A 13604-nucleotide genomic window follows, 5' to 3' on the forward strand; every position below is an offset into this window, starting at 1 on the left:
CCTATGGTGTGTCCTAACCAAGAAATCAGGAGGTTCAAGAGTAAATAGTGCGTTTAATTAAACAACCTGACTCCAGTTTTTGATGTTTCACTACTGACACCGAATAAGCCACCTCTTCCTATCCAGCCTATGTGGGCAAGCTGATAAAGAAGCCTGATGGCTCCATCCTGTGATACAAACTGAAAGTTCAAACCGTAAGTGTGTCCTCCATCAAGCCTCACCTGGTAATCACAGTAACACACCAAGCCAGTCACCATTCCCTGTTCTCTCAAACCATTTTAAAACACCTTGGAAGTCTCCCCTGTCCCCCTAGACAGCTGAAGTATGTAACAAATATTCGCATAACACTTTAATGTTAGCATCAGACTCAATGATGAAACAAAACTTCGGGTAGGGTTCCACCCTATTCCAGTGAATGGTTACAAGTGCACGTTACCAAAAATAAAGAATGTTTGCGTAGTGAATGTATGAAATTTCTACTTTTATCTCTCGAAGGAAAAAGTTCCTCTTGTATATTGTTCGGTTTTTTTCTTTTTTTGCGGTACGCGGGCCTCTCACTGCTGTGGCCTCTCCCGTTGCGGAGCACAGGCTCCGGACGCGCAGGCGCAGCGGCCACGGCTCACGGGCCCAGCCGCTCCGCGGCATGTGGGATCCTCCCGGACCGGGGCTCGAACCCATGTCCCCTGCATCGGCAGGCGGACTCTCAACCACTGCGCCACCAGGGAAGCCCCACTGTTCGTTTTTAAAACTCATGGACATTGATATTTTCAAATTATTTCCCCGAGTGATTCAAGCATAAGAGATAGTATGATTTTTTTTTTTTTTTTTTTTTTGCGGTATGCGGGCCTCTCACTGTTGTGGCCTCTCCCATTGCGGAGCACAGGCTCCGGACGCACAGGCTCAGCGGCCATGGCTCACGGGCTTAGTTGCTCCACGGCATGTGGGATCTTCCCGGACCAGGGCACGAACCCGTGTCTCCTGCATCGGCAGGCGGATTCTCAACCACTGCGCCACCAGGGAAGCCCGAGATCGTATGATTTTAAAATTTTCTAAGATTTCGCATGTGCTTATTATACTCCTATTTTCCCATAATGTAAATCAAGGTGCATGCCATGTACTGCATATTCATGAATGGGGAACAGGTTTTAGGGAGTGTTGAAAAACATAAAACAGTCCCTAAGTGGTCATTTGCCCCAAGACAGCAAAACAAGACTTTATTGCAGTTACACCCCTCCCAGGAATGTGACCTTAAACCAACCATTCTGGAATTTCCTGAATGATGTCACCGAGGTAAACAACAGGATAAGACCTTTGCCATACCTCCCCCAGAAAAATGGAACCTCGACGAAAAAATCTTTCCTCTCTTCACAGTAAAAAATTTTTTTAAATTATATGTCCTGGAATTATCTCCTATATACTGATGAAAAATTTAAGTATAAACCAGTGTGCATAGTATGCTGTCATTTGCATCTTTTTTGAACTTCATTTTATTTTTTATACAGCAAGCTCTTTTTAGTTACCCATTTTATATATATTAGTATATATATGTCAATCCCACTCTCCCAAGTCATCACACCACCACCACCCCCTTTCCCCCTTGGTGTCCATGTTTGTTCTCTGCATCTGTGTCTCTATTTCTGTCTTGCAAACCGGTTCATATGTACTTTTTCTAGATTCCACATATATGCATTAATATACGATATTTTTCTCTTTCTGACTTACTTCACTCTGTATGACAGTCTCTAGGTCCATCCACGTCTCTACAAATAACCCAATTTCATTCCTTTTTTATGGCTAATACTCCATTGTATATATGTAGCACATCTTCTTTATCCATTCGTCTGTAGATGGGCATTTAGGTTGCTTCCATGACCTGGCTATCGTAAATAGAGCTGCAATGAACACTGGGGTGCATGTGTCTTGTTGAATTGTGATTTTCTCTGGGTGTATGCCCAGGAGTGGAATTGCTGGGTCTTCACAATAAAATTATTATGCTGCCTAGCTTCTATCTATAAAAGCTTGCTGGCTTGTACAGCTTTGACAACCACTTTATCACCTAGATGTGATGCCGAAGACTCAGCCTCTGCGCGCAAGGGTCCCAAATCTAATCTCAGAGACAGAGCTTTGAGTGAAGTAGAAAACAATAGCTTTATTGCTTTGCCCACCAAAGGGGGACACAGCAGGCTCCTGCCCTTCGAAAGTGTGTGTCCCAACCGGAGGCGGGAGGGGGGGATATGGTGAGGAGTTTCATAGCACTTGTTCAAGGGCGGGGTTGTTGATAAGTATCAGGGTGTGTGCGGTCCCTGCTTCCTTTAATCTGGCCTCAGGTGATCTCCTGATGTTTCTGGAATGAAGAATGCTTCATCAAATTTTGTTCTGCAGAAAAGCTCAAAGATATTGTTCTGTGTATCCCTTGAGGCAGGAGGAGGAGCCTATCTCAGGGATGCGCTATTATTTGACTGGCCTTCCTTGGTCTCTGTATCCTGATTAGCAACTGTTTCCACCTGCCCTTTGAAACCCAGGGGAGATCGTGGAGGCCGAAGCCTACTCCCTACGAACAGGAAACAGGAGACACAGAAAGGCTTCCATGTCCAGGAGGCCCTCAGGGTCCTGGCTCGGTTTCAAATGGGATGCACCCCAATTCATGAAGCACTCAAGAAACCCAATTTACTTGGTTCAATTTTTGTACTTTAATAGAAGGCAGCGCCTTAAATGCACTCCTATGGTATTTTCATTACAGCTGCATAAATATTCTGGAGCAGACGTTACAGAGAATAAGTCAGGTACAAATTATGAATATATAATTCCTAAACTGTATGTCGTTTGATTCCACCACGGAAAGAAATTGTTACAAATTCTTTCAATCCTAAGAGCCTAACGGTGCTTCTGTTACATAAAGCACTGAGGTGGAACAAAACTGTGCTGGCCGAAGAAACATGATTCACCCAGGGTTATGAAAAGGGACTGAATTTTCTTAATTCAAACAGGATACCCATTTTAATTAATTCAGAATTAAACTATAGCAAAATGTAATGGCAGCAGTTACATGTGAATCATACACATATAAATACTATTTTCATTCTTTTGATTAATTGTTCCATTCACAATTAAATTACTGGTAGTAAAGGGTTTTACGATGGAAAATGTCACAAAAGGCTGTCCGTGGACCAAAGTGAAGGGGAGAGAGCAGCCTCAGTGCAGTTTCAAACCCAAATAAAAAGATACGTGACTTGTAATGGCGATCTCAGGATTTGGCAGGCAGCGGGCCAGGTGCTGGGATACCAGGCATACAGTCACTCCCAACACCCTGAAGACTAAATAAGGGGGACAGCACAGCACGGCACAGGGTCCCACCAGTAAAGAGAAACGTATACTCTGCAGAGTGACCTCCCCAGGTCCTCTGTTTCTGCTTCTGGAGGGAAGTGTGCCTGAAGGGGACAGGCAGGGCTTCACGGGCTGTACCCCGACAGAGCCACTGTTAAGACGCAGGGTGAGAAAGGAGCCCAGGTGGGAGCAAAGAGCCAGGCAGGGCGGCTGGTGAAGCTGCTTCCCTGTACCTTGACCTGCTTACTTTAAGTGACCATCTGTAACAGCTTTAACGTGAAAGCTTAAAATTGTGTGGGCCAGTTATTCCAACAGTGCACAGACTAAGATGTTTCCTATTAAGATGAAAATAGTTTCAATAAAAAGCCGTTTTTATAGCAGGTTGCTCGCATGTCCGGATCCTGAGGCTCAAACAATTCATAGGCCTGGAAACTTGGGCCTCCAAGTGTTTGCAGTGGGGCAGTGGTTAGATCCATAAACTTTTCCTACAATTTGAATTAATTTATGCAGTTTAAAGCAATAGCTGTTCTTGTCTCTGTATCAGGAACTAGTATGACAAATACAAAACTTACCCAGAGTAGTAAGGGCTATTTCATATCATACTCTCATCCTACAGAGCACCTTTTCTGTTTCTATGCACATTCAAGAAGGAGGCCAAACTCAGCTCCAGAGACTCAGGGACAAGACCCGGGGTCTGAGACTGGAGGACTCAGGCATGTAAAATTTATCCCCCTATCACAGAAATAAGCTGGCAAGTCAGAAGCTACTCTTTATTGAAGTGATGAGGGGTCTTCTGTTTTCTGTGACCTGGGAGAGAGAACTACACCTGAATTGTCAATTGATTTGGGCATCTAGACAATCCACATACACGGATGGGCTGGGTATTATGTGAAAACTCTTCCGGGCTTCCCCGGTGGCGCAGTGGTGGAGAATCCGCCTGCCGATGCAGGGGATGCGGGTTCGTGCCCCGGTCCGGGAAGATCCCACGTGCCGCGGAGCGGCTGGGCCTGTGAGCCGTGGCCGCTGAGCCTGCGCGTCCGGAGCCTGTGCTCCGCAACGGGAGAGGCCGCGACAGTGAGAGGCCCACGTACCGCAAAAAAAAAAATTAATTAAAAAAAAAAAACAACTCTTCCTATGCAGACCAACCTGATGGTAGGTCTTCATGTAATCCTACAGTGAGGACCTATTCAGGATGTAGTGAATCCATATTAGTAAACAATAACTGAGCTGAATTATCCAAGACACGTTAATATCAGTCTCACTAACCAAAACAAACTCTGGGTGGGGTTCCATCCTACTCCACTGAATGGTCACAAGTACAAACTAGCAAAAACTTTTTAAAAAACTGTTTTAAAGGGGAATATATGAAATTTCCAGTTTATCTATCAAGCAAAAATGTTCCCATTGTATAGTGTTCCATTTTAAAGAGAAAACTCATGAATATGGATCCTTTAAAATTATTGCACTGAGCGCAGGAAGGACAAAAGGGACACTGTATGATTTTAAAATTTTGTAATATTTTGTATATGCTTACTCTACCCCTATTTTACCATCATGTAAATCAAGATGCATGTCATGACATTTATTTAGACACAGAGAAGGACATGAAGAAATATTCATATACTGCATATTCCAGAACGGGGAGCACGTTTTAAGGCGTGTTTAAAACAAAAAAAAGTTTGAAGGTGGGGAACCTCTGTAATGTTATGCTCATTATGTAGTGCCTGAAGATTGACTGGTGAGCTGTGAGCTCCAAACAAAGGTTTGTCCAATTCGTAACATTACTTTCTCTCCAGTAGGGATACTCCGGTGGGTCATAACATCAGAGTTGGGGTTGAGACACATTGAGAGAGTCATTATACTTGGAAGGTTTCTTTTTTTTTTTTTTTTTTTTTTTTTTTGCGGTACGCGGGCCTCTCACTGTTGTGGCCTCTCCCGTCGCGGAGCACAGGCTCCGGATGCGCAGGCTCAGCGGCCATGGCTCACGGGCCCAGCCGCTCCGCGGCACGTGGGATCTTCCCGGACCGGGGCACGAACCCGCGTCCCCTGCATCGGCAGGCGGATTCTCAACCACTGCGCCACCAGGGAAGCCCGGAAGGTTTCTTTTAATAATAAAATATCTCACAGTAATTTAGGCTGAATGCAAAAAGCATTCAGTGGGGGTCGAGACCTGAGTAAAGGCTTCGCCACACTCAACATGAAAGCCTTCTTTACAAAATGTATTCTCCAGTGACTTGTGGTGTGAACTGTGACCGAAGACCTTGCCACACTCACAGTATCTGAAAGGTTTCTATCCATTTCATGTTCCCTGATGAATTCGTAGATGCTGCTTATGTCTAAAGACGTTGCAACACGCATCACATTTCTAAGGCTTCTCTCCAGTGTGAATGAACTGCAAGCTTTCCCTTCTGATTAAAGACCTTGCCACACTCTTTACATTTGTAAGGTTTCTCCACAGCATGAATTCTCTGATGAATGACAAGGCCTGAATTTCGACTACAGACCTTCCCACATAAATCACACTCACGTACTTTCTCTCCTGTACGAGTTAACTGATGCCTCCTGAGGTGTGAGCTGCGATGACAGGTTTTCCCACACTCATTACGTTTGTAAGGTTTCTCTCTAGTACGAATTCTTATGAATGACAAGGCCTGAATTTCAACTAAAGTCCTTCCCACATAAATCACATTCACGTCATTTCTCTTCTCTATGAGTTATGTGATGTCTACTGAGGTTTGACCCGCGATGAAAAGCTGTCCAAACTCATTAGTTTGTCAGGTCTTTCCCTCTGGGCTTTCTGTCTGTGTCGATATTAAAGGATGCATAAAATCACCCCCATATATATTACAAATTGTGGTTGGGACAGGAGGAGAAATTTCTTGACATGGTGAAAACGAGGCGCTACTGTTGATATTCTTATCAGCTTGATTAAACTCATCCATTTTCTGTTCACTCTTAAAAATATGCAGCTCATCATGAAAGCGTAACACAAGCCTATTTCCAATAGGCTTCTTTCCCTGCATCCCTTTCAACGTATCGACTTCTTCCATTAGTGACATCTTTGTCATGGGATGCAGGGATATTTTGGTAATTTCTGTCATCATCTCTCCACTGACACCCCAAATCATACATATTCTCCTGCAGGTAAAAATGTTTGGTTTCACAGCGTCCATGTCTTCCCAGCACCGCTGTGTGGAATACTTCTCCTATATCCGAGTTTGATTTTACTTGTGATACCTTTATCACATGTATATGACAGATATCTACAAATTAAAAAGCACCACAGATATACTGTTCATTGCAATGCATGAATAAATGTTTCATGTTGAATATATGGTATTACACCAAAATTAAGACTTTTATCAAACAGAGTTATGAAACTTCACAACATGATGTAAAATTTTTGAGAAACACTACAAAGGACAGCGTTTCTATCTGTATCAAGGGATCACGTAAAGAAAGACCAGGACTGATAAGGGGACTTACTGGACACAGGAAATAATAAACATGGGGTATCACTGCTTTTCATTTCATATATGAGTGAATGAACTTTTTTCTTAAAAGAAAAGAAGAACTGGCTTAGCAAGTGACATTATACTGTTCCATTTTTTAGCTGTGAGAATTATACTATTGATACGGTACAGAAATGAAAGAGGTTTTAAAGGGGAAAGAATAGGATGTTGCACAAAACAAAGCAGGTTTACACTTATTACATGATTTGTTGTGCAAGGTATCAAACTGGATACTCCGTAAGTGCCATTTCCATGCATATATTCACAAAGAACACGCATAATATTCCGGGAGATGTGGAAGAATGTTGTTACCTGAAACCTGAAGGTATAAGCTGGAAGAGGCCATCGAATGGAGGTGGATAAATCTATCCCATACACAAACATACAGACACAAAAAATCAAATAGGATGAAACCTCTTCAAATGATTTTAAAAAGGACAAAGTTATTATATAGTGCAGAAATTACACTATTGGGAATGTCTCAAATGAAAAAAATCTAGCAGATATACGGAATGTAGTATCATTTACCCAGGAAGAAGAAAAAAATCCTGCTATTTTTAACTACACAGAAGGACAATGAGGGTATCTGCTCCATAAATTAATTCACAGAGAATGAATAGGTGGTACTGAATGTTGTAACTCATGTGCAAAAAGAAAAAAAAAAAAAAAAAAGAACCAAAGAGTAACATAGACAAAAATAGTGGTTATCAAATCCTGGGACCTGGTAGAATGGGGAGATATTAGTCAAAGGAATACATTTCCTGCTGTAAGTTGAAAGTTCTAGAAATTTAATGTACACCATGGTACTTACAGTTATCAACACTATACTATATGCTTGAAAGTCAACAAGATAGTAGACCTTACATGTTCCCAAGACACATAAAGAAAATTGTAATTATGTCACAGCTGAATGTAGTGAAGACCCCACTGAGGTACTTATTTTGCAAGAAAAGTTCACACTATACACCTTAAACTTAACAATGATATATATTAATTAAATTTTGATAAGTAAGGGGAAGAGAAAATTTTAAAAGTACACAGAAAAGGTTGTGGTTTATCAAGTGTATGAAAACCAATTTCAAAAAAAAAAAAAATCCAAAACAAAATAAAAGATCTTACAAGTACAAAATATGCATAAACTAGCAGAAGGTAGAAAAAAGAATTAGATTAGAGATCAATGAAATAGGGGAAAAAAGCTACATAAAATCACACCACCACAAACTGGTTATTTGAAGAGAATAACAAAACTGACAAACCCATATCTAGCATAACTAACAAAAAGAGTGAAGACTCAAATTACTGAAATCCGAAATGAAAGAGCAGACATTACAAATAATTTCAACTGATTCAACAGAAATCAAGAAAATTAGAAGAAAATACTATGACAATTCTATCCCTAAGTATTGGATAAACTAGAAGAAATGAATAAATTCCTAGAGAAACATTAACAGAACCATGAAGAAATTAAAACTTGTACAAACAAGTAACTGGAAAGGAGATGGAATCACTAATCAAAAACAATTCAACAAAGGAAAGCCAGATATAGTCACTTCAGAATTCAAGACAACATTTCAAAATGATTAAGAACAAATTTACTTAAAGTATTCCCCCCAAAAATCAAGAAAAAGGAACAGTTTCAAACTCTATGAGGCTAGAATTCCTCTACTACCAATGCCAGTCAAAGACACTACAAGAGAGCTTCCCCGGTGGCGCAGTGGTTAAGAATCCACCTGCCAACGCAGGGGACACGGGTTCGAGCCCTGGTCCGGGAAGATCCCACATGCTGTGGAGCAACTAAGCCCGTGCGCCACAACTACTGAGTCTGCGCTCTAGAGCCCACGAGCCACAACTACTGAAGCCCACACGGCTAGAGCCCTGCTCTGCAACGAGAAGCCACCGCAATGAGAAGCCCGCGCACCGCAACGAAGAGCAGCCCCCACTCGCTGCAACTAGAGAAAGTCCGCGCGCAGCAACAAAGACCCAATGCAGCCCAAAATAAATTAATTAATTTTTAAAAATTAACATACCAGGGACTTCCCCCGTAGTCCAGTGGTTAAGACTCTGAGCTTCCACTGCAGGGGGCATGGGTTTGATCTCTAGTTGAGGAACTAAGATCCCACATGCCTCGCAGCAGGGCCAAAAACCAAAACAAAACAAAAACCATGCCGGGACTTCCCTGGTGGCGCAGTGGTTGGGAATTTGCCTGCCAATGCAGGGGACATGGGTTCGAGCCCTGGTCCAGGAAGATGCCACATGCCGCGGAGCAACTGAGCCCACGTGCCACAACTACTGAGCCCACGCACCTAGAGGCCATGCTCCACAACAAAGAGAAGCCACCACAGTGAGAGGCCCACATACGGCAATGAGGAGTAGCCCCCACTTGCCGCAAATGGAGAGAGCCCGGGCACCACAACAAAGACCCAGCACAGCTATCTATTAATCAATCAATCAATTAAAAAAAAAAAAACAAACAAGAAAAAAAAACATATCAAAATTTACAACAGGCTGTGTAAGCTGTACTACAGGGGAAGTCTGCACTACTAAATCTTTACAACAACAGAAGAGAAATATGCACACTCTGCACTACTGTTCAAGAAAATACTAAATGCCCTTTCTAGAACAGTAAGACAAAAACCAAAAACTCAAAGTTATCCATATGGAAAAAGTACAATTTCCTTATTCTGTAGGAGACAAGGTTTTGGATGCACAAACCAAAAAGATTTCATGAGAAAACTACCTCTTCAAAAACCAACTTTAGAAAACTTGCAGCATAAAGAATCAGCACGCAAAAATCAGTTGCACTTTTATACACAATGAACAATGTCAACAGAAAATTAGAGAATAGTCCTATAGAACACTTAGGAAAAAATGAGCCAAGGAGTTGAAAGACTTGTACACTGAAAACTACTAAACGTTCTAAAAGAAGTTCATGGAGATACAAATAAATAGAAACACACCCTGTACTCGTGGGTTGGAATATTCCAATTAAAAATTTTTTTAATTAATTAATTTATTTACTTATTTACTTTTGGCTGTGTTGGGTCTTTGTTGCTGCGCGCAGGCTTTCTCTGTTTGCGGTGAGCGGGGGCTACTCTTCGTTGCGGTGCATGGGCTTCTCATTGCGGTGGCTTCTCTCCTTGTGGAGCACAGGCTCTAGGCGTGCGGGCTTCAGTAGTTGCAGCACGTGGCTCTAGAGCACAGGCTCAGTAGTTGTGGCACACGGGCTCTAGAGCACAGGCTCAGTAGTTGTGGCGCACGGATTTAGCTGCTCCGTGGCATGTGGGATATTCCCAGACCAGGGCTCGAACCTGTGTCCCCTGCATTGGCAGGCAGATTCTTAACCACTGCGCCACCAGGAAAGTCCAATTTTAATATTCTTAAAATGACCAAATTACCCAAAGTGTCCTACAGATTCAATGGAATCCCTTTCGAAATTTCAAGGGCAATTTTCGTAGGAATAGAAAAAATCACGCTATAATTAACAGGGAGCGCACCGCAATGAAGAGTAACCCCCATTCACTGCAACTAGAGAAAGCCCGCGCGAAGCAACGAAGACCCAAGGAAGACCCAACGCAGCCAAATATAAATAAATAAATTTATTTAAAAATTTAAAAATTATAAAAGTAAAATAAAATTAACAGGGAATCTCAAGGGACCCCAAATTACAAAATACTCTTGAAAAAGAAGATAGAGTCAGTCATTTTTATTTTCATTTTTTCCCTCAGTTACAACAAATGAGTTCTTGAAATTAAACATCCAGTTTTACGAACAGTCTGATACAAATCAGAAAATGACACTTGGTTAGAAAGATACCTGGTGCTCCGGCATCACCAGAAAAAAAGTAAGAAGTCAGATATCTCAAAAGCCAGACCATCTCCCACTTCTCAAGTTGTCCTCTATGTTTGTTAAAAAGAAAAGAAAAGAAAAGAAAAAAAGAAATAAAGGTCAGGGACCTTCCTGGCGGTCCAGTGGTTAGGACTCCATGCTTCCACCACAGGAGGGGGTCACGGGTTCGATCCCTGGTCAGGGAACTAAGATTCCGCATGCTGTGCAGCACAGCATCCACCACCCCCCACCCACCAAAAGAAATAAAGGGCATATATATTTATGAGTATGAAGAGGAAACCATTTGCTACGAAAAGTTTTCCTGACAATCTCTATCTACGTAACAGACCGCTAACGGTGAACACTTAGCACATTAGCACTGAAAAGACACAGAGTCTGTGATGTGAATCCAGCACCGCACACGAAGCCCGAAGTTCCGCTCACTGCGCGGATGTCACCTGGCACCTCACCTCCCTGGGAGCCGTGTCACACACCAGGACTTGATGAGAAAACCTAACACACCTGGGGCGAGACGGGAATCTAAAAGGGACCGTGGTTTTCCGAACTCCTTTGGGGATTCTGAGAAGATGAGCCATTACCAGGGTGGGGTGTCTGTCTGGATTTCGGCGGCGTCTCTCGGGCATCCGCAAAGGCCCTTCCTGAGTCACAGTACCTACAAGCACGCCCTTGGCGTGGCGACGTCATCAGGGCGGCGACGTCGTCCTGGTGACCCCACACTGTCCTGCAGTCTTCTTCCCATCAAGGTTCAGTTTTTCTCTCTGGTTTTCCATCTAGCAAATCTCCCAGCCCCAGGACCTCCTGGCGGTCCAGTGGTTAAGACTCAGCGCTTCCACTGTAGGGGGACGAAGGCTCGTTGCCGAGTCAGGGAACAAAGATCCCGCGGGCCACGTTGCATGGCCGAAAAGAAAAGAAAACAAAACAAACAAATCTCCAAATTCCAGTTTTTCCAGGGGTTCTTGTAACATCAGTTGCCTCTCCATCCTACATTCTCAATACATTGCTTTGATTCATTTCTGCAAAGTACTGTCAAAACTGTTGCCCTGGAGACATTTCATGAAATCCTCTTTAAAGCTTTTACATTCACCGCAGTGATCCAGCACGTAGCCACCCTTGTCCGGGGTGGGGCCAGGGCTGGAAGCACTTGGTCCTGAAGATCATGGCCATCGACCAAGCCCATCAGTTTTAGATTTCAAAACATATTACAAAGTGATCAAGATGATGTGGTACTGGCATAAATGCAGATACATAAGCCAATGGAACAGATGAGAAAACTCAAACAATCTATATGGAAAATGTATAGAAAAGGGTGCCAAGACTAAACAGATGGGAAAGGACAGTCTCAATAACAAATGGTGCTGAGAAACTAGATATCTACAAGCAAAATAATAAAGCTGGTCCCTAACCTGCATCAAAGGTAAATACTGTGTGTCAAAAGATACAATCCACAGAGTAAAAAGACAACCTCTCAGGAATGGAGGTGATGAAAGTGATATAAAGAATTTCCAGGGCTTCCCTGGTGGCGCAGTGGTTGAGAGTCCGCCTGCCGATGCAGGGGACACGGGTTCGTGCCCCGGTCCGGGAGGATCCCACATGCCGCGGAGCGGCTGGGCCCGTGAGCCATGGCCGCTGCGCCTGCGCGTCCGCAGCCTGTGCTCCGCAACGGGAGAGGCCACAACAGTGAGGCCCGCATACCACAAAAAAAAAAAAAAAGAATTTCCAAAGGTCAGAGGTTTAGGTTGATTTCATGGTTTAAATTCCAGGATGGAATAAAACACCCTCTGTCACTGACATCTAGTTCTGAACTTTCCACTCCGTCCCCAGTCATTGAGATTTAGTCAGTGACTTGCTCACTGAGCTTCAACTGCCTTTGAGTAAGTCAGAACAAATGACCCTTAGTTGGCCTGACTTCCAGATTTTACCAGGTATTGTGCACATTAATACCCAACTTTCACGTGCACCATCCAGATCCTGGCTGACAGAGAGCAGCCAGTGCATCCAGATGGGGCCCCTAAGCAACCGCTGCTGGCCAACAGCACTGACACCCCGACTAAATCCATGGGGGTGAAGCCCTGCCCAGGACTACACCCAGTGGAGCCTCCTGACAAGTCCCAGGTCACTGGGTCACGGGGAGACGGGATCTAAGTGGAGAGGACAGGCCCTGAGGGAAGGACCTGGGTGACGGTGCATGTACAGGTGTCAGGCAGGATACTGCAGAGTCAGACAAGTTTACCGAGTCCAAATAAGGGCATTTGAGGAAGGACAGACAGAAAAACCAACTGAGAATATGACATTACCTGAGGAAGAGCCATTGCAGACTCCAGTTCTTTCCTCTTGCACCTCGTAAGGGCTTCTTTCTTAGAGAAAATCAATGTTTAGAGGTCTATCCTGAAAGTGGAAAAGATGCTGTTTAATGCTCAGAATCAACACACCCCCTTCCTGAGTCACCACCGCACACACAGGGAAGCCCTCAGCACGTGGAACAGACGGTCCTCTGCTGCCCGCTGTCCCAGGGGGGGCTCAGGACAGTAACTCCCACACAGAATCCAACAGGTGAGTTTCCCACCCTTTCCTTCAGATCTCGCTCCCCTCCTGGTGAGGCCCTCACGTACCCAGCAGCAGCGGGCACCTCGGCTGGACCCGATGACCCCCTGTGGGTCACGGACCAGCCCTGATCCATCCCCACGCAGAGCAGAGCCCCTCGGCCTCAGCCCAGATCTCAGCCCTCGGGAACGGGGGGCCTCAAGAGACCTGATGTTCAGGGACGGATCCAGATTGGAACATCCTGGAGCTCCTCAAATATCGCTGAGGTTGGACTATCTGAAGGGGAATCTGTGGTCAGAGTAAGGTATAAAACATGTACATGGAAAATATCACATCTTTCTAATGGGAAGCAGCACTCAGAGGAGGCAAGCCCAGCACAGC

General features: G+C 44.0%; 3 protein-coding genes across 4 annotated transcripts in view; 2 read left to right on the forward strand and 1 right to left on the reverse strand.

The window, feature by feature from the left end:
- Nucleotides 1-13604, forward strand: part of LOC131744510 (zinc finger protein 665-like) — a 341106-nt gene that overhangs the window by 198399 nt on the left and 129103 nt on the right. The gene's annotated exons all lie outside the window — the stretch shown is intronic.
- Nucleotides 1-13604, forward strand: part of LOC131744559 (zinc finger protein 836-like) — a 383402-nt gene that overhangs the window by 167860 nt on the left and 201938 nt on the right. The window lies entirely within an intron of this gene.
- LOC131745240 (zinc finger protein 836-like) overlaps nt 1-13604 on the reverse strand; it is a 33972-nt gene that overhangs the window by 14889 nt on the left and 5479 nt on the right. The window contains exon 4 of the mRNA XM_067018928.1: nt 12977-13067. Within this exon, the coding sequence (XP_066875029.1) occupies nt 12977-12991 (15 nt within the window). The 5' untranslated portion in view covers nt 12992-13067. The remainder of the gene's footprint in view (nt 1-12976; nt 13068-13604) is intronic.

Source organism: Kogia breviceps, chromosome 18 (assembly GCF_026419965.1).
Source record: "Kogia breviceps isolate mKogBre1 chromosome 18, mKogBre1 haplotype 1, whole genome shotgun sequence".
Lineage (NCBI taxonomy): Eukaryota > Metazoa > Chordata > Mammalia > Artiodactyla > Physeteridae > Kogia > Kogia breviceps.